The sequence below is a fragment of the Macaca nemestrina genome, chromosome 19 (genome assembly GCF_043159975.1).
Source record: "Macaca nemestrina isolate mMacNem1 chromosome 19, mMacNem.hap1, whole genome shotgun sequence".
Taxonomy (NCBI): Eukaryota; Metazoa; Chordata; class Mammalia; order Primates; family Cercopithecidae; genus Macaca; species Macaca nemestrina.
Window position 1 is genome coordinate 38,580,590 of NC_092143.1, and position 20,007 is coordinate 38,600,596.

The 20,007-nt window shown below is 37.1% G+C and overlaps 1 protein-coding gene across 12 annotated transcripts in view; it reads right to left on the bottom strand.

Annotated features, from left to right (window-relative positions):
- Nucleotides 1-20,007, bottom strand: part of LOC105489423 (DCC netrin 1 receptor) — a 1,213,781-nt gene that overhangs the window by 465,264 nt on the left and 728,510 nt on the right. For all 12 annotated transcript variants that reach the window (XR_011616876.1, XR_011616875.1, XM_071085315.1 and 9 more), the window contains exons 6-7: nt 14,720-14,874; nt 11,684-11,804 (exon numbers count right to left, since the gene is read on the bottom strand). Coding sequence is in view for 10 of the 12 variants with exons in the window: in XM_071085315.1 (XP_070941416.1) it covers nt 11,684-11,804; nt 14,720-14,874 (276 nt within the window). In the remaining 2 variants the exon portion in view is untranslated. The remainder of the gene's footprint in view (nt 1-11,683; nt 11,805-14,719; nt 14,875-20,007) is intronic.

The following is a 20,007-nucleotide window of genomic DNA, read 5'->3' on the forward strand; positions in this document are numbered from 1 at the left end:
ATATTTGAAAGTTGAACAGAGATCATTTGAGTGGCAGAATCCTAGACTTTTAAAATTAATTTCCAGCCTTTAACCTTTATTAGTAATTCTAAAACTAGTCTGACTAGACTCAAATAAATCTGAAATATCACCCATTTTTCTGAGAAGCCTCCATGTGTGGACAAAGCCTGAGTAGACAGACCCATTATAACATAATGGCTGAGAAAGTAGGCTGAAAAGTCAGACGTTTTGCTAGCTGTGTGATCTTGGACAAGTTAGTTAACTTTTCTGTGCAGTAGTTTCCTTACTCACAAAGTAAGAAAAAAATAACCATCGGAGAGTCCACTGACCAGAACTGCTCATCATGAGCTGGGTTCTCTGAGATGCACCTAGTTATAAAGTCAGACAGAACCATCATCAGTTCATGGGATGAATTACATTTGGCATCAGGGAAAAACGGGACCAGAGGACATAATAGCAGGGGCCCAGACCTCCATGTTTTCAATCACTATTGTACAACTATCTTCCCCTTCAGCTCACACTTATGACCAGGTGGTCAGCTTGGTCTGTGGGTATGTGCGTACACCCCAAATTGGATGGCTGTTACACTGCAGCTCAGTGAAGGATAGCTCCAAAAGAAAGTGGTAAAGAGAACTTTCCCAAGGTAGAATGTTGAGTACACCACATCACCTACTTTATATGAAAATACAAATGGCTCAAGGTAGGACTGCATATATAGACTTATAGACTTATGAACAAGGTCAAACAGCTTGGCTGATTGGCCAGTGATGGAAAGATCAGGAGCAAAAAGGTTTGGGGAAAAGGCATGTGGATAGGCCCACAGGAGTGAACACCAAGTTAAAAAAAAAAAAATCTTCAAATCCCCTGTAAACACCAGATTGTATAATTGATGGAAGAGTCACTAAGTAATTATGTAGATGTAATAGTTCAGCCAGTTGACATCAGCCAGCCTCCAATGGTAGCATAAAGGTGCACGAATGATAAGACTACAGAGGCAGGAATGGAACCTATGCACTGCTCACTGGCATAGGCTCTAATCCTACATGATTGCTGCTACTCACCAGAAGCTGCCACCACTGCTGTATGCCCAATCTCCTAGCAACAGAGACAAATGCTGAGCTCCCAACAAATCACTATTCCTTAAGAAAACCAACCAGCCTCTGGGTGACATGTTAATTGCACTTCTTCTACTCTGGAAAGGTTGGAAATTCATCTTGACTTAAATAAAAACATACTTTGGGAATGTGTTGATTTTCCTATTCTCAGGGCTTCTACCTGCACCACTATCTCAGAACTCAAAGTATTTGAGACCAAGTAATCCCTCATTATATTGACAATGATCAAATAACTTACTCTATAGAAAAAGAGGGATAGGCATAAATGTATTGCCATGGGATCACATATCAACAATAGCTGCTGACTTGATATAGCCAAAGTAAAGTCTTCAGAGGTGCAATTAAGGAGCCAGGCTGGAGATCATACCCTAAGCAAAAGGAATACCTTCTTCTAGGGTCCAGTATGTCTAGATCAATGGCCAGTATATGGTACCATGTCCTCAATAGGTAGACTAAACAAACACAAGAGATTGAAGTAGGCAGAGAACTGCTTACCATGACTCCAGTGACCCATTTGAAGAATCTGTGTTTACCACCCCTATGACTCGGCTTGTAGACTTAGAAGTCCTAATTCAAAAAGGAGGAATGCTTCTATCATTGAAATTTGAGCTATTGCTGCTGCCTTGTCGTATCAGACTTCTGGTGCCAAAATACCAGCAGGCAAGGCAGGATACTATCCTAGCAAAAATAATTACCCAAGTCATTAAGAGGAGTTGGGAAAGAGGGAAGATATGATTGGCATTCTGACAATCTACTGGAGTATCTCTTGATACTCCCTTCCCCAATTTTGATGATGTATTGGCTAGTACAGTATATATGACCAATAAAGGGACAGGAGTTTGGGTCTACCTACCAGGTAAGCCAAGAAACTAGCAGAGATGCTAGCTGAGGGTAAGAGGAATTTATAGTGGGTAGCAGGAGGGAAATAGTACCAATTGCAACCGCCTTGAAACCAGTGCAGGTGCACTGATGGGGGTTATAGTTCATCTCATTAACCTTCTTCTTTTCCCCAGGAAATAAGACTTCTCTAATCAAAAGGAATATATATCTCTTTCTGTGTATACACACATGCACAGCATCTACATAATATATAATCTATATGTATGTGTGTTTTGTGTGCACTCACACATCTTTCAGCAAATGGTGATATACAGGTGAAAGATAAAAATATAGCAAGTTCAAAGTCAAAATCATTTGGATTCAATATGAAAATCAGCATTCTTCTCTTCCGCTTTTTCTACTATAGAGAGCTAAAAAAAAAAAAGATATGGGATAACACTCTTTGGTATATTTACCACTGAAGTATGATGTGATCAATATTTATGAATCTATCAAGTTTTCCATATTGTATGGATTTATAGTTATCACTGGTCTCAGTACATTCATATTACTGTAGAATTCATTTCTAATTTCAAAGTCTGCCATACAGCCATATCCTCTTGATTAGCACTGAGCTGGTTTCCTACCTGAAGCACATGCTGAATGAAGGACAAGGTGAATGACAAGGATTTATTTGCTGAGAAACCTCTGCCTACATAAAACTGGCATGAGCAAGTCATTATTAAACTGATACTGCAAACCATGCTACAAATCTTTCTACTAGCAGTCATTTTGAAACAGGACTTTTCCCTTAACCTTATCCACTAAGCTAAAAACCTAAATTTTGAATGGACATTGTCATTAAAATATGTGTTTACTAATTATTTTCTTGTAGGGTAGAAAAATATACTAGAAGAAAGCTATCATTTTATCCTTCCCAATAAATGCCTGTTATTTTTCTTGAGACTAAACAAAACCAACAAAAGACTTCATAATAGCTAACATTTGTGTGGCAATTTACAGCCCACAAATCCCTTTTACATACATTTATTGCACTAAATCTTTGAGAGAATTATCTACTGAATTTTATAGCTAAAGAAATAGAGAGTTGGAAAGATTAGGCAATATTGCCTAAGAATCTCTTCATAAATATACACTATATTCCAATACATTTTTGAATCTCTACAAGTAAACTGGATAAGAGTGCAGAAACGAGATGTGGACATATCTCATACACTAGGTGAGTATTATATGGTCAAAGATCAAATGACTGCTTTATGCCAAACTTAGACTATCAATGACTCACTCAGGGAAAATGTTAGCATGGGTGTCAACACTTATCTAATGGGAGGGAGACTTTGAAGTAGAAAATTAAAAAAAAATACATTACTTTCCTCTTATTTTTAACTTCAGAAGCCAAAATAATTTTACAATTTATTGAATAAATTTATGGTCAGATACACTGAAGTTAACACAGCCACTTTGAAAAACCTTGGCTCTGTATCTTCTTAGCTACAATTAATTACCAAGGCTTATAAAGGAAAATGTTCCAGGGAAGCTTATGAACTATAATATCACTGCAATATGTTTCAAAAATATTAAGTTGCACTTTTATGCATTTGTACCAATGATGGAACTTTAAAGAGAAATTCTGTAGTGTTAACGAGCATCTCGGTTTGTGTGAGAAAACTGTAAGGACCCATTTACCTGCTTGGTTCCATTAACATTGTAGTATGGCACATGGAATTGGCTTTTCTAAATTAGTTACAGAACTCCAGGAACAATTTGATCCTACACTAAACACAATTAGGCATTTAAATCATAGTAACTTTTCTCAAACTAAGAGACAAAGTTTATCTTAATTCTCCAACAGCAACTAATATCAAAGTAAGAAGTACAGCCCTTTAGATTCAATCACTCATATGTAGTTTCTTAGGTGCTATTACACTGAAAAAATAAATTCCAACAGATCTTAATAATTGAACTAATTATTCAATGTTCATTGTTTCACAATGAATCCCAGTAAAGTTACTTTATCAGAATCAACATGCAGTAGGAAACACTATAATTATAATGTAATTATATTATAATATATATACAATTTTATTAGTATATTCCTTTTGTCCATTTGAATTTCTAGGTATTCTTCTCATACTGATAAGGAACAACTCATGAAAACAGATATAAAATACTTCTGGTTTTATGCCTTGATGTTCATGATTGACCCTTGTGAATTCCAAGCTATACGATATACTGCCTTAATAAAATGTTTTAAATTCAACATCATTTGTAATCAGTAACCTTTTCCAGGGGAAGACAGATAATTGATAATGCTTCTCATTTTTCTAAATGTCTAACCAATATATTTCCCCTACTACAGTGAAACTATTTTTTTTAACCAATGTTAGAGGGAAAAAATAAAATTAACATTTATTTATTTTTTTATTTGTCTTCCTCTTCCAATAAAAATGTGATTTTTTTAAAGTGGGAAATGTATCTCTTTTTTTATTTTCAATTTACTTCCCCAATAGTTAACAGAGTATTTAGCAGAGAGTAGGCCTACAAAAATATTTGACAAATGAATGAATAAAAGAAACCATGCTTGCTTAAAAGTAGGCATATATCTTAGATGAAAGAAGATCAAATGTGCAGATTACATTTACTGAGCAGTTACTATGTGGTAGATGTGATATGTGTCTTGCTTACATTATTCTGATTTAATTCTCCCATCAAACTGATGGCATAGATAGTACTATCCACATTTTGCAGGATATAATATTGAGGCTTAGAATTAAGTGTCTGGCCTAATGTCACATAGCTAATATGTGATAGAGCTGTGATTTCTACTTAAATTGACTCCAAATTCTATGCTCTGTCTATTCTTTTTTTTTTTTTTTTTTTTTTTTTTTTTTTTTTTTGAGACGGAGTCTCACGCTGTTGCCCAGGCTGGAGTGCAGTGGCGCGATCTCGGCTCACTGCAAGCTCCGCCTCCCGGGTTCCCGCCATTCTCCTGCCTCAGCCTCCTGAGTAGCTGGGACTACAGGCGCCCGCCACCGCGCCCGGCTAATTTTTTGTATTTTTAGTAGAGACGGGGTTTCACTGTGGTCTCGATCTCCTGACCTTGTGATCCGCCCGCCTTGGCCTCCCAAAGTGCTGGGATTACAGGCTTGAGCCACCGCGCCCGGCCTGCTCTGTCTATTCTACCACACAGCCAAATATGCAATATTAACTGAGACACAGACTCTACATCTTGCCCAAGCAAATCTACATTTTGGGAAATATCTATAATAGCATTTATTATTGTTATGATTATATGGATTTTTCCTACAGCCTTTTCGTGCATGGTAGAATATAATGAATACATTATTTCTTCCCATGGCAACTTTATTCGGTCTTCACTCATTTATGCCACTATATTAAACACATCTCAGGCTATATATGCCCCTATCGTAGGTGCATTCCCAGTTCCATGGCCCTCCACTTCCCTGCTCAGCAGTCAGTTACTTGCAACAACTTTCCACTGCCGACACTGTCAGAAAACGGAATGCCACACAACAGCTAGAACCACGATAAGAAACTCAGAGGTAACTAACATATTAAATTCATCTTATTATTTGTTCCTACCTTGCTCCCCATCGCCTGCTCCCCAGCTCCAGACAATTGCTAACTTCTAGGCTACCAAATAGTGTCCTTAATTTAATTACTACCTACTTGCACTACAATTTACTGGATGGTGACATGGGAGTAATTGATTTATCACCATCCAGTATGCCAATGGGATCTTAACTTATTGCTTACCTGTTCGCAACTCTGGCTATTGAAACTTCTTATTCTTGTAACACCTAATACATTGACTCTTTTTTTTTTTTCTCTCTCTCTCTCTCTCTTGAGATGGAGTCTCGCTCTGCTGCCCAGGCTGGAGTGCAGTAGTTTGATCCTGGCTCACTGTAATCTCTGTATCCCAGGTTCAACTGATTCTCCTGCCTCAGCCTCCCAAGTAGCTGGGATTACAGGCATGTGCCACCATGCCCAACTAATTCTGTATTTTTAGTAGAGACGGGGTTTCGCCACGTTAGCCAGGCTGGTCTCAAACTCCTGACCTCAGGTGATCTGCCCACCTCGTCCTCCCAAAGAGCTGGGATTACAGGCATGAGCCATCGCACCCGGCCCTAATACATTGACTCTTAACACATTTTTGCTAGACTATTCACTGAATAGTATACTTGCAGCAATAATATCTTATTTAGAAAGGAGACTTCTTAGCCAACATCCTGCCCTCCCCCTCAAAAATTAAAACAAACAGCAATAAAACTCTGTCCCCAGATCTAATGAGAGATTAATAGACAATACACATCATATAAATCAACTAAACTGAATTAACTTGCCATCACCGCTGCTTACACAATATGGCCCCATATTTTTAATGTAATATGTGCAAAGTGTCATGTGTGCAGGAAGCCATCCTCTATTGGTGCATGTGTGTGTGCATGTTCTATAGAGAGAGACAGAAAATAAATAATTGCATAAATAGATAGGACTGTGTGTATGGCGTTATGTTACTTATGTACCATTATTGATAGAACCTCCTATAATGATTTTTTAAAATGCCATTGATCTTCTTGATTTTTATCTTGATCTTTATCTAGAGGAAACCATGTATATATTTCACATTTGAAAATGCGTACATTTCAAATAATTTTCCCTAGCATTTCCTGGAGAGAAAAACAAGTCATTAACTCAATTTAATTTAGCAGACTATGTTCATTTTATTTCCTAAGTCACTAATTGCTAAAGAGGGAATAGGTAACTATATATAAAAGACTATGTTGAAACTTCATTAGGCTTATGTAAATATCCAACAACTACAGACACTGGCTCAAATAGGTCATTGTCTGTACTTCAGTGAGAAGCAGATTGTTATGGCTGCCAAGAGTAACACTCAGCCACAAGCCTGTGGACAGGCTAAAGCTGAACAGCTGGGTAATGCAGGCCCACAATGTACTTCAAAATATATGGTGACCATTTATTGTCGAAACTTAAACAGAGAGGGCTATGTTCTTCCCACCATGGTCAGCCTCATTGCTTAATTTATATTTATAGCTGGTCTCTCTACCATCTGTGCACACGGCCTGTGCTGCATCTCTGAGGAATTGGAGTGGCATTCTTTGAAGACCTGATTAAATAGCCAGGAAAAAGCAATCCATCATGTGTAAGAGGGAAATGTAAGACAGTCACAACGGTGTCCTATCACACTTTCAGATTTTTATCTTCATTTTCTTTTACTTTCTTTTGAATCCAATGCCAAATACAATAAACAACGACCAAGAGTGTAGAAGCCACTGACAACACTCTACCATCTAGATGGAAAATAAATGAATTATCGAGATTTTCCTGGGCTCTAGTGAGGAGTTAAATGCCATTTCTGCTGAAGGGAGCCTTGACACTTTATGGTCACATAGACCTAAACAAATCAGGCCCAAGTGGAATGCAAGATACCATGAATTAAAGGCCTCCTGTAGAGTTCCTGTTATAAGTGAAATTGAACATCTATAACAGGTTGATTGAATAAGCTGAACTACTGGAAATTAGAAGGAAATAGCTTTCTATTTTTCTGCTGTAATCCATCTTCAAACACACACTGTCAGCTCTGTCCTCCCAACCCTGATTGTAACTTGGGTCCATCCTCTGGTCCTGGGGTGAGGTAAGTATTTAAAAAGCCTTATTGGCCGGGCGTGGCAGCTCATGCCTGTAATCCCAGCACTTTGGGAGGCCGAGGCAGGTGGACCGCCTGAGGTCAGGAGTTCGAGACTAGCCTGGCTAACCTGGTGAAATGCTGTCTCTATTAAAAAAAAAAAAAAATAGCTGGGCTTGATGGTGGGAACCTGTAATCCCAGCTACTCGGGAGGCTGAGAGAGGAGAATCACTTGAACCTGGGAGGCCAAGGTTGCAGTGAGCTGGTATTGTGCCATTGCACTCCAGCCTGGGCCACAGAGTGAGACTCTGCCTCAATAAATAAATAAATAAATAAATAAATAAATAAATAAATAAATAAATGAATAAACAAATAAATAATAAATAAATAAATTTTTTTAAAAAGCTTTATCTTCAGGTATTCGAAAACAAAACAAACAGAACCCCCCACCCCACAACACACAAACACCTCAGTGAGATCTAAATCAAAACATTCACCTAATAGTTTAAAATTTCTTTCCATCTCTCCAAGCAGGCATAGATTGTAAATAGGGAAGGGGGCAGTAGGACTGCCTATCATCTGTGTTTCAGTCTCTCAGTTCGCTTCTGCCTTCTATGTAGGGCTTCCTCAGGGTCAGAGAGGGGAGGATGATTTGGAATAAAGAGACAAAGACTGTTTTTCTCAGCTTGCCCTTTCAAAAGTCCACACTCATGGAAGGTTTCTGCATGCTTCTTTTTTTTGTGGAGCAGTTCTGTGAGTTCTTAAGAAAATTCCCACCTTAGAAATGCAGTCACTGGACCCCTGCTGGAGTTGGCAAAGCACTCTCTGGCTGACCTGCACCACCCTCCTAGCTCAGCTCCATCCAGGCAGCATCACCCTAGTGTCTTGGTTGGGACAGCCTCAGCAGACAGGACCTCTTGGGCAAAGTCCTTTCAAGAAACCTGCAGCCTTGCCTTCTTCAAGTAGAACTGACACCCTTGTTCTTCTCAAGGGTGGAAATAGAGCTCCTTCCCAATGTTGTCCTCTCCTTTCTCTTCCCTGCATTGTGGACAGCTCCAGGTGGTTTCCAGACAGTGTGGAGGCTAAAGCAACTCCATCTTGGAAGCTAATCCACCATGTTTGTTGGCTTCTGATTAACCCCTCTTCTGGGAAGCCTATAAGATTTCCTGTTTATCTATTGTTCCTTGTGTAACAGCAGGTACTTACCATAAATCCTGCCATTAGGTCAGAAAACTTTGGTGTAACTGTACTTCCATCATCTCACACTTCCCTTATAAGCCACCTCTCCCCTATGGTATATAAGCCCTGGGTCTGGGGGCTAGTGGCATGGGGATCCACCACGTTGTCTCAGCACTGCCAGAGACACAAATATGGCTCCTGTTCATAAGTCTTATTAAATATTTCTAAGAAACTGAATTTGTCAGCCTTTTTCTTTGGTCTCTCAGCTTCCTCAGACATTGGGGGCAGGTTTGTATAGACCATGAAACAGCAGAATAAAGTTGCCCATTTCCCATTTTTGCAATTAGCCCCCAGCAACACACACACACACTCTGTCTAAAAGGTTTTCTTGGAGTCTGTATAACTTGGCTTGTACAGGAGAGAAAATACCATGACAACCTCTCATCCTATGAATTCTAGCACTTCAAAGAATGCTCCCTCCCTGTGAGTAGTTGCAGGGATGCTCACTGGGCTTCTTTGGTCAGTGCCAAGTGCTAGGAGGATACATCTTACACCTCCTTTAGAAATATGAAATCACATATATCACACTGTCCTCAGCTTTGTGGCCTTAGCTGAAAAATCCAACTTATCTACAATTCTCTTGTTCTGTGACTTGTGTAGCAGCCAGTATCAGCTTAAAGGCGTCCATACTTTTGTTACTAACAATATGGTACAGTTTTTAAAGTGTGACTCACATTAGAGACCCTGATTTTAAAGGTTCATTTTCTCCTACTCATCCATTACTAGTTCAGCAGAAAATAATATACTTAGTCACACAAATGAAGCTACACTGACATGTAAGCACATCAGATGGAGGCAAAAGAAGTCCATCAGAGAAACTCGTATCTCGAGCAAGAGTTAATTGCCCCCTTTTAATTCCTACATAGTTCCTTTGGCTTCTTTACTCATTTGGCATTGTTGCTCTATAGTTCTTTTATTTTTATTTCAATCAAGGGAAAAGGAGAAAGTCATCCTTGTGAGCATTGCTATGAATCTTCAGATAACTGGCTGGGGTGCATAAAATATAAAGACTTCATAGGCATATTTTAAATGATAAAAGCCAAAGAAAGACTATGTCTTATATGTTTTTCCTACTTTCTATTAAACTTACTTCAGGAAAAGATTAACACAAAAGTGAGCCATGTCAAAAGGAAGGAAATTGGTCCAAAAGAGTTGAAATATATGTAACATGACAGATAATTTTTATGGGAGATATTAATATTTGGAAGTATTTGGATGTGCATAAACAACTGTCTTGTCCCTGTTTTAACCTTCTTTAGTGTTAATCATTTCAGAGCAGCAGGATGGTTCTCTTGCTTTTATTTTTGTCTCTCCTCCCAAGAAATTGTGTTGTTTTAGAGCTATTACATAATGGGTCTAATATCAGTTTATTCTAGTTTTTGTTTTGTTTTGTTTTTGGAGACAGAGTCTTGCTCTGTTGCCCAGGTTGTAGTGCAGTAGTGTGATCATAGCTCACTACAGCTTCAACACCCTGGGCTCAAACGATTGTCCTCCTTCAGCCTCCCAAGTAGCTGGGCTACAGGTGGCTGCCACCATGCCCAGCTAGGTTTTATTTATTTATTTATTTTTAATTTTCAATACAAAGTCTTGCCATGTTGTCCATATTGGTCTCAAATTCCTGGTCTCAGGCCATCCTCACCCCTTGGCATCCCAAAGAGCTGGAATTATAGGCATGAGCCACTGTGCCCAGAATTATTCTAGAATTCTATAATTCAGCACTATATTAAACTTCCAAAGGACTATAAAACAAAATGACACTTTTTATAATTATAATTAAAAAGTATAATTTTTCAAGATCTACCTGATATGGTCTGAATCTGTGTCCCCACCGAAATCTCATGTCAAATTGTAATCCCCAGTGTTGGAGGTGGGGCCTGATGAGGGGGTAATTAGATCACAGGGGCAGATTTTCCTGCTGGTACTGTTCTCCTGATAGTGACTGAGTTCTCATGAGATCTGGTTGCTTAAAAGTATGTAGCACTTCCCCCCCACACACCTTTCTCCTGCACCAGCCACATAAGATGCGCTTGCTTCCCCTTCACCTTCTGCCTTGATCTAAAGTTTCCTGAGGCCTCCCCAGAAGCCCAGCAGATGGCCAGCATCATGCTTCCTATACAGCCTGCAGAACCATGAGCCAATTAAACCTCTTCTCTTTATAAATTACCCAGTATCAGATATTTCTCTACAGCAGTACGAGAACAGACTAATACAGTAATTAAAAGAAGATAAGAGAAAGAGGGCCTTACTTTCAAGTGGTTATATCTATTTTTCTGCCAACTTCCATTGATTCAAGATTACATAATAATCATTGATTCAAGATTACATATAAGAAAATATGTATAGCCCTTATGTATATGTATTTATAGATGTGTGTATGTATATATTCACATATATAACTAAAATATACACATAACATATATGCAAGGTATATATTATATCTTTTATATTTAAATGGAATGCTGGGAAGAAAGGCAGACCATAAAAGAGGGAGAAGGTAATGATTTAGTGGTTATTGCCTTGAAAACCAGAGGCCCTATTATTCATGATGACTGTAACTCATTGGAGATTTTATATATATATGTATATATATATAATATATATATATTTTATAAATATACATAAATATATACACATATACATATGCACATGATTTTCTACAAGGAATATGTCATCAATACACAAGTATACACCTTAATTAATTAAATAATTTCATATTGCCATATTGCCTTTGAGGGGTAGGGAAAACAATATGGATTTTATAAACAGACTATGCATAATTTTCATTCCAGGTACCAAAGCAAAGTTCCCATCGTCTTACCAGGCTTAGGAACAATGAGCTGTGCACTGGTCTGGGCATTTCCAGCCTCATTTTCAGCCACACATTGATAAAAGCCTTCGTCTGACTTCACCACCCCAAGTATCCGTAAGTTGCTTCCTCCCTAGGGAAAAGAAAAAGCAGGTGAAATATTTTAGAAAGCAAAAAACTCAAGGTGACAAAATGAACTTAGATGAGACCAAAGTTTAATAAAACACCACAGAAGAAACAAGAGGAGAGGCCCTGAGGTGTCTCAGCTTTGCAGACATGCCCTATGCCACCTGGGTAACGTCGCACATTCCCAATTTTCTTTTCTGAATTCACAGGCATCAGTTTAACCAAGAGCTACATTAAAAAAATATGCTGACAAAAATACGCATCATCCTCAATACCTAAATGAGCAGCCAACAGACAAGTCTTTTTTAGGTATAGAAGAAACAAAGATTAGCATGAAAAGAAATCTCACTCTTTTATTTGTTATTGAAGGAAGTTCAGGTTTAGTAGCTGCTGAGGAAAAAAAAGAAGGCTATAAATAGAGAACAAATCAAAGTTGGATATTTTCTGGAAGTGTTTGCCCAGAAAAATGTCTAAAAATTCTTTAAAAATTGTAATGGCTTTGACATATACCCTTTTGGGGTTTGGAGAGGGGAATATGGTGGATATTTTATACCCATGTGGTTCTTGTTGTATGGCTGAAATGTTTCTCCTTTATAGATTAAATACAGCGACATTAACTCCTTTTATTTAGAAATTGAGCCATCATATTTTTCAAGGATGGATGATAAAATGATCCAGAGATAGCATTTAATTATACTAACTCAGTTTATCTTCAATATTAGTGTAAGAATTAGTTAAGTAAGTGAAACGTGTTAAATTAGCTCCCCTGAAGTCATTAAGAGATAAATATTACCTCATGGGGAATTCTTAATTGTTTTTAGTGTCTTGTAGTCAGTTCCTAGCTGATGTAAAATTCTTTGATAAAGCTGGCTAACTTCTAATTAAGAATTTTCATATAACTTACTATGTGTGCTCAGTGTTATGTGTGTGACAGACAATGGCTTTCAAATTTCTGGAGCTGTTGAGGAAATATTTTTAAGCACAATGTAATGCAAATAGAGCAATACCTTACATTTTCTTTCACCTATAAAAGAAGAATTTAAATAGGTTGACTGTAATGAGTCATGCTGGGAGAAAGATTATATTCAAAATGTAGAAAAAAATAAATGTTGCCTTTTACAATGTGTTCTTAAGGGCACTGAAAAATGTCCTTTAAGTGTAAGTAGCATATCTCTTAGGCATATACAACACTTTTTAAGGTGCCCATTGGCAGATCATTTTTAATTCAGCGGTAGTGGAAATAGCATCGCCTTTAAAGGAAATAATGGATCACTCTGGTATTTAAAAGTTAAAATTTTATCTTTCTTACTCTATTTCTAACCAATTAAACAAATGCAACTAAAAGTAAAAAATAATAAGTGGTGATAAAAGTGATAAAATGTCCTTTATGGATTTATTCCTTAAGAACCTTTATAATAGGCCAACATGCATGCACACAGATACTATGAAAGTTTCTGAAAGTCGACTGATTGTGGAAGAGGCACTTTGCAACAAAGTCCATTGCAATATGATGGAGAAAGCTTGTGTCTGGACTCATAGGATGACTATGCTCTAATCTCATTCTGCCCGGGAGATCTGGCTTAGATTACAGCTCTTTGAAAGTGTCATGTCTGCATCTCAAACTCTTTGAAAGTGTCATGTCTGCATCTCAAACATAAGTAGACCTAAAATCCTCTTCTTTAGCTGCAAGTTCTTTTATTTTTTATATTTAATTAATTAACTAATTAGTTAATTAATTTTTTTGAGACAGAGTCTCACTCTGTCACCCAGGCTGGAGTGCAGTGGCGAGATCTCGGCTCACTGCAAGCTCTGCCTCCTGGGTTCACGCCATTCTCCTGCCTCAGCCTCCCAAGTAGGTGGGACTACAGGTGCCTGCCACCACGCCCAGCTAATTTTTTTTGTATTTTTAGTAGAGACAGGGTTTCACCGTGTTAGCCAGGATGGTCTCGATCTCCTGACCTCATCATCCGCTCGCCTCAGCCTCCCAAAGTGCTGGGAAGCTGCAATTTCTTTGCTATTTGAAAAGAACTTTTTATCATTCTCATATATTCATATACCTAGTCAGAACCTCCAGTGCTAACCTATACCTATAAGTGAGTTTTCATAGAGCGTTTGAAAATGAGACAAGCATTCAGCCAGTAACAGCAAAATCTACAATAATGGAAGTTATTGAGCACTCACTGTGTACCAGGGCAACAACTCAGTGAATACAGTACCACTATCCATATTATCTCCCACAATAGGGATAGAAAATGAACTCAACCTTATAGGAAACTATAAAAGTTATTCCTCTTAGCTTCAATTCATTCCAGTATTCAAAATTACAAAGCAATGTGTACTGTGGTTCTTCACGGCCTCTCTATCACTGCAGCCACCAATGCCACCAGCACCCACTGTCCTTATCACCACATCACCACTGCCCTTCTCAACTGTTCATGTAGGATAAGCTGGTCCTATGAGGCAGGGTAGGAAGACAAAAGCTGTCTGTCTTACCAAGTGAAGACTTCCATAATCATAAGTAACATATCTTATAAAACTGTATTAAAATGGGTAAAAGTCAAAGAAGTAAGGGATTCTTGGCTTAAATCTAGAACTAGATTCTAAACTCTCTTTGATAAACCAGCAGTGAAACTGTGAAGCTACTCGGAAATTCTTAGGCTCTCTGTATTTCATTTATTTTTGTTTGTTTGTATGTTTTAAAGTCTTGTCTGTAAAACCAGGGGGCTGAACTCTTTGATCACTCTTTTTCAGTTCAAAAATTCTTATGTCTAGAAAATAATTTGCTTTATTTGAATAATTTTCTTACATCACAAAATATCTCCAACAGGAACCATTTTTTTTTTTCAGGAAATAAAAACAAGTGAAAAAAAAATAGAAAACAATGAATGGGATTAAAAAACAAATATGAAACAAAATAATTACCACTATCTGAAAATAATCACTAGGAATGACCACATCTCCATTCTTCATCCAATTCACAGTGGGCACAGGCTTTCCAGAGACTGTACATTCAAACTCAATATCCATGCTTTCATAGGCATAGAGGTTGGAAGGATGATTTAAAAACCATGGCGGAACTGCAAAGACAGAAAAAAAAAAGTGAGTGGGTGGGGATGTGAACTTGCATGCTGCTGAGGTCTTCGCTGAGTTTAAAACACTGCTCTGGGATAGAAAATATTTGTAATTCAAATAATTCCCTAAGCCCTTAGCTTATTATACAGGAACTATTATAAAACAAGTCTTTTGTTCCCCCAAATGCCACAAGGAAAGAAAAAAGGAAACACTATTTGAGGAAAAAAAAAAAAAACATACATAATAAACATTCTGAACACCCATGTGTTATGTATCCAATTGACTTACATGCTGAAAAGTACATAAGTCTTTGGAAACTATTCTGATGAAGTAAAGAAAGGGAAGTTGGTAGAACTGAGACAACCCAGAGTATAAGATGAGAAAGCTGAGTTGTCCTGTAATTCTAGTTTCATTAGGATTGAGTTAATGTGATGGACTCATTTTCTGTTGAAACTGGCTATAGTAATAGGGAACTACACAAAGCCTATATCATCTTTACTGTGGCCACATTCTCATTTTCTTAGCAATTACCTATTGTAGTGTATTAACTATACTGTATTATTCTTTTCTCAGCATGGTATGTGGTATACTAATTTAATTCCATTTCTTAATTATCATAACACTAGTTACTCTATGATGGAAATTTGCAATTGAATGAAAATTACAAATATAACACATCTTTACTAATGAATCGCTAAATCTTAGTCCCTCAAAACCTTGCCTAGGAGAAAGAAATTTTGAAAAGTAATGTTTATTCTCTTCCATGGGTAAACTTAGAGCGACCTCAGATTTAAATATTCATATTGACTGAGAAGCCAGATTAAATTCACAGTGAAGTAGCACCCATGATCTTGTTTCACATAGAAAATGGATACGTATTTTTAGTAGCCATTATCAAAGGTAGACTCATATACAAACGTGTATGAGTTCTAATCTCATGTCATTTTTGTCATGCTCAATGAGTGATGAGTGATAATTTTTTGCTTAAGTAGCTGTTGTATTTTGCTCTTTCTAACAGCCATCAGCAAACTTTCTCCTGACACCAAAGTTAACGTTCAATCTTTGATGGTCATTGCCTTCCAGAAAAATAAAAGAGCTGGTGAAAACTCCCAGGATTTAAGTCCTGATTTTTCCTACTAAATGATCTCTCTCTCCTTATTTCCCTGATTAGTAACTAAATAATATTTGGACCTCCAGCACTAAACAACTTCGCTAAAATTATTTATTAATTATTGATGATATTTTTAGTATAAGGCTTTTTTGATTCCTTAGCTAAATTAACTGACAATAAACCAAAAGATATCAGAAATAATACTTGAATACCTCTGAGCAGATATATTAGTTGAATATATGGAACAGTTCATTCTGCTACCTGTTTTTCCAAAGACTTTGGTCAAGGGTTCATTTACTACCCAATGCCCAACATTTAGTGAGAGCTGACAATGCACAATTTATTAGTCTAAGCCCTTTATACTGATTATTCTCACTCCCACTACCTGAAGCAGGTTCTATTAGTTCCATTTTACTAATGGAGAGATTGAAGTACAAGGTGTTAAAATAAGTTTCCCAAAATTATACATCTTGTAAATTGTGAAGGCAGACAGTCTGATTCCCTGCTTATGTACTAAACTGATTGACTATAATTGTCTCTTTTGCCACTTGAAAATTCTGGTAGAAGGATAATGCAATAGTATTTCTAAAGTATCAGAGATAATTGTGATAAGCAATTAGAGTCATTAAATAAAAACACGTTTCTAACCCTCCTCCCCCTTTAAGTTCTTCTTTCCTGGTGCCATAAAATCTACCTGTATCTATCCATCCTTAGTGTTTCTGAAATCATTATGCCTACATTAGAGTTTTTCAAAATTTGGGTCACATCCATTAGAATTTGAAATTAATTGACTGGGTTGAGACTAAAATTTAAATATATACATTTATGTATATGTATACACAGAGAGAGAGAGAGAGAGTAGGATAGAAAGGATTAGGACTATAGAGGGAGAATAGAAAGGGAGAGAAGAGAACACCAAATTTATATTGAAGAAAAAAAAGAGAAGCTGCAAGAGCCCAAATAATGGAGCCAGATTGGGCTGGGTTTAAATTTCAAGTCCTTCTCTAACTACAAGTACCTGTTACTATCCTCATCTATAACTTGAAGAATTCAGAATAATGACAGTTAATGTTTGTAAATAACAGTGCATAATTGCATGATAAATAAATAAATGCAAAAATATATTAGAGTACATCACTGGTAGCAAACATAATTATTGCATATAAGTATATATAAATACATAAATATATATGGTATGTCTGTTTATATGTGTGTGTGTGTGTGTAGCCTCTTGCTTTTTTTTCAATTTTGTTATTTCCTGATTCTCCAATTAGAGTAGTTTTCTATAATCTCAATGTCAAAAATAGTGTGCTTTACATAATAGAATTTCTCAAAGAACAAATGATTGAGTTTAAGTGATTGCTGTTTTCTAATAGTTTCATGCAGATCCACTGTTTCTCCAACTTGGGTTTGTAGGACTCATTTTCCTGTTTATTTTCTCTCAATGGAACTAAACAAAGCAAAGTTGATCACATAGTGAATCCCTAAAACCTTCTCTTATGTTAATAAAATAGAGTGATTTCTGATAAACCAAGGGGAAAATAATCTGATTTAACCATATAATTATAGTTGTAATACTGTTAAGTGCCACAGGAATGCCTCAACAATTATTTCCTGATTACAAATGTGTATATGAGTTCTAATCTGCATTTTGTAATTTTCTGATATTTCTTAGGTTTCCAGCATTACACTGGACACCTTGTCTTCTCTGGCTATCTTGATATCTTTATTTCTATTCAGATTCTCTAAAATTTCACAGTATATCAGACAGCACTCAAGGGAAAAAATAACTTTTCTCACTTAAATGGGGAGTTGAAGTATCAAATAGCAATATTGTGAATCAGAAATGAGTCTAAGTCACTGATGGACATTTGGGTTGATTCCAGGTCTTTGCTATTGTGAATAGTGCTGCAATAAACATGCGTGTACATGTGTCTTTATAGCAGAATGATTTTTAATCCTTTGGGTATATACCCAGTAATGGGATGGCTGGGTCACATGGTACTTCTAGTTCTAGATCCTTGAGGAATCATCATACTGCTTTCCATAATGGTTGAACTAGTTTACAATCCCACCAACAGTGTAAAAGTGTTCCTATTTCTCCACATCCTCTCCAGCACCTGTTGTTTCCTGACTTTTTAATGATCGCCATTCTAACTGGTGTGAGATGGTATCTCAGTGTGGTTTTGATTTGCATTTCTCTGATGGCCAGTGATGATGAGCATTTTTTCATGTGTCTGTTGGCTGTATGAATGTCTTCTTTTGAGAAATGTCTGTTCATATCCTTTGCCCACTTTTTGATGGGGTTGTTTTTTTCTTGTAAATTTGTTTTGAGTTCTTTATAGGTTCTGGATATTAGCCCTTTGTCTGATGAATAGATTGCAAAAATTTTCTCCCATTCTGTAGGTTGCCTGTTGACTCTGATGGTAGTTTCTTTTGCTGTGCAGAAGCTCTTTAGTTTAATTACATCCCATTTGTCAATTTCGTTTTGTTGCCGTTGCTTTTGGTGTTTTAGACATGAAGTCCTTGCCCATGCCTATGTCCTGAATGGTATTACCTAGGTATTCTTCTAGGGTTTTTATGGTATTAGGTCTAACATTTAAGTCTCTATTCCATCTTGAATTAATTTTCGTGTAAGGAGCAAGGAAAGGATCCAGTTTCAGCTTTCTACTTATGGCTAGCCAATTTTACCAGCACCATTTATTAAATAGAGAATCCTTTCCCCATTTCTTGTTTTTCTCAGGTTTGTCAAAGATCAGATGGCTGTAGATGTGTGGTATTATTTCTGAGATCTCTGTTCTGTTCCATTGGTCAATATCTCTGTTTTGGTACCAGTACCATGCTGTTTTGGTTACTGTAGCCTTGTAGTATATTTTGAAGTCAGGTAGCGTGATGCCTCCAGCTTTGTTCTTTTGACTTAGGATTGTCTTGGAGATGCGGGCTCTTTTTTGGTTCCATATGAACTTTAAAGCAGTTTTTTCCAATTCTGTGAAGAAACTCATTGGTAGCTTGATTGGGGATGGCATTGAATCTATAAATTACCTTGGGCAGTATGGCAATTTTCACGATATTGATTCTTCCTATCCATGAGCATGATATGTTCTTCCATTTGTTTATGTCCTCTTTTATTTCATTGAGCAGTGGTTTGTAGTTCTCCTTGAAGAGGTCCTTTACATCCCTTGTAAGTTGGATTCCTAGGTATTTTATTCTCTTTGAAGCAATTGTGAATGGAAGTTCATTCATGATTTGGCTCTCTGTTTGTCTGTTACTGGTATATAAGAATGCTTGTGATTTTTGCACATTAATTTTGTATCCTGAGACTTTGCTGAAGTTGCTTATCAGCTTAAGGAGATTTTGGGCTGAGACAATGGAGTTTTCTAAATATACAATCATGTCATCTGCAAAGAGGGACAATTTGACTTCTTCTTTTCCTAATTGAATACCCTTGATTTCTTTCTCTTGCCTGATTGCCCTAGCCAGAACTTGCAACACTATGTGGAATAGGAGTGGTGAGAGAGGGCATCCCTGTCTTGTGCCAGTTTTCAAAGGGAATTTCTCTAGTTTTTGCCCATTCAGTATGATATTGGCTGTGGATTTGTCATAAATAGCTCTTATGATTTTGAGATACGTTCCATCAATACCGAATTTATTGAGAGTTTTTAGCTTGAAGGGCTGTTGAATTATGTCAAAGGCCTTTTCTGCATCTATTGAGATAATCATGTGGTTCTTGTCTTTGGTTCTGTTTATATGCTGGATTATGTTTATTGATTTGCGTATGTTGAACCAGTCTTGCATCCCAGGGATGAAGCCAACTTGATCTTGGTGGATAAGCTTTTTGATGTGCTGCTGGATCCGGTTTGCCAGTATTTTATTGAGGATTTTTGCATCGATGTTCATCAGGGATATTGGTCTAAAATTCTCTTTTTTTGTTGTGTCTCTGCCAGGCTTTGGTATCAGGATGATGTTGGCCTCATAAAATGAGTTAGGGAGGATTCCCTCTTTTTCTATTGATTGGAATAGTTTCAGA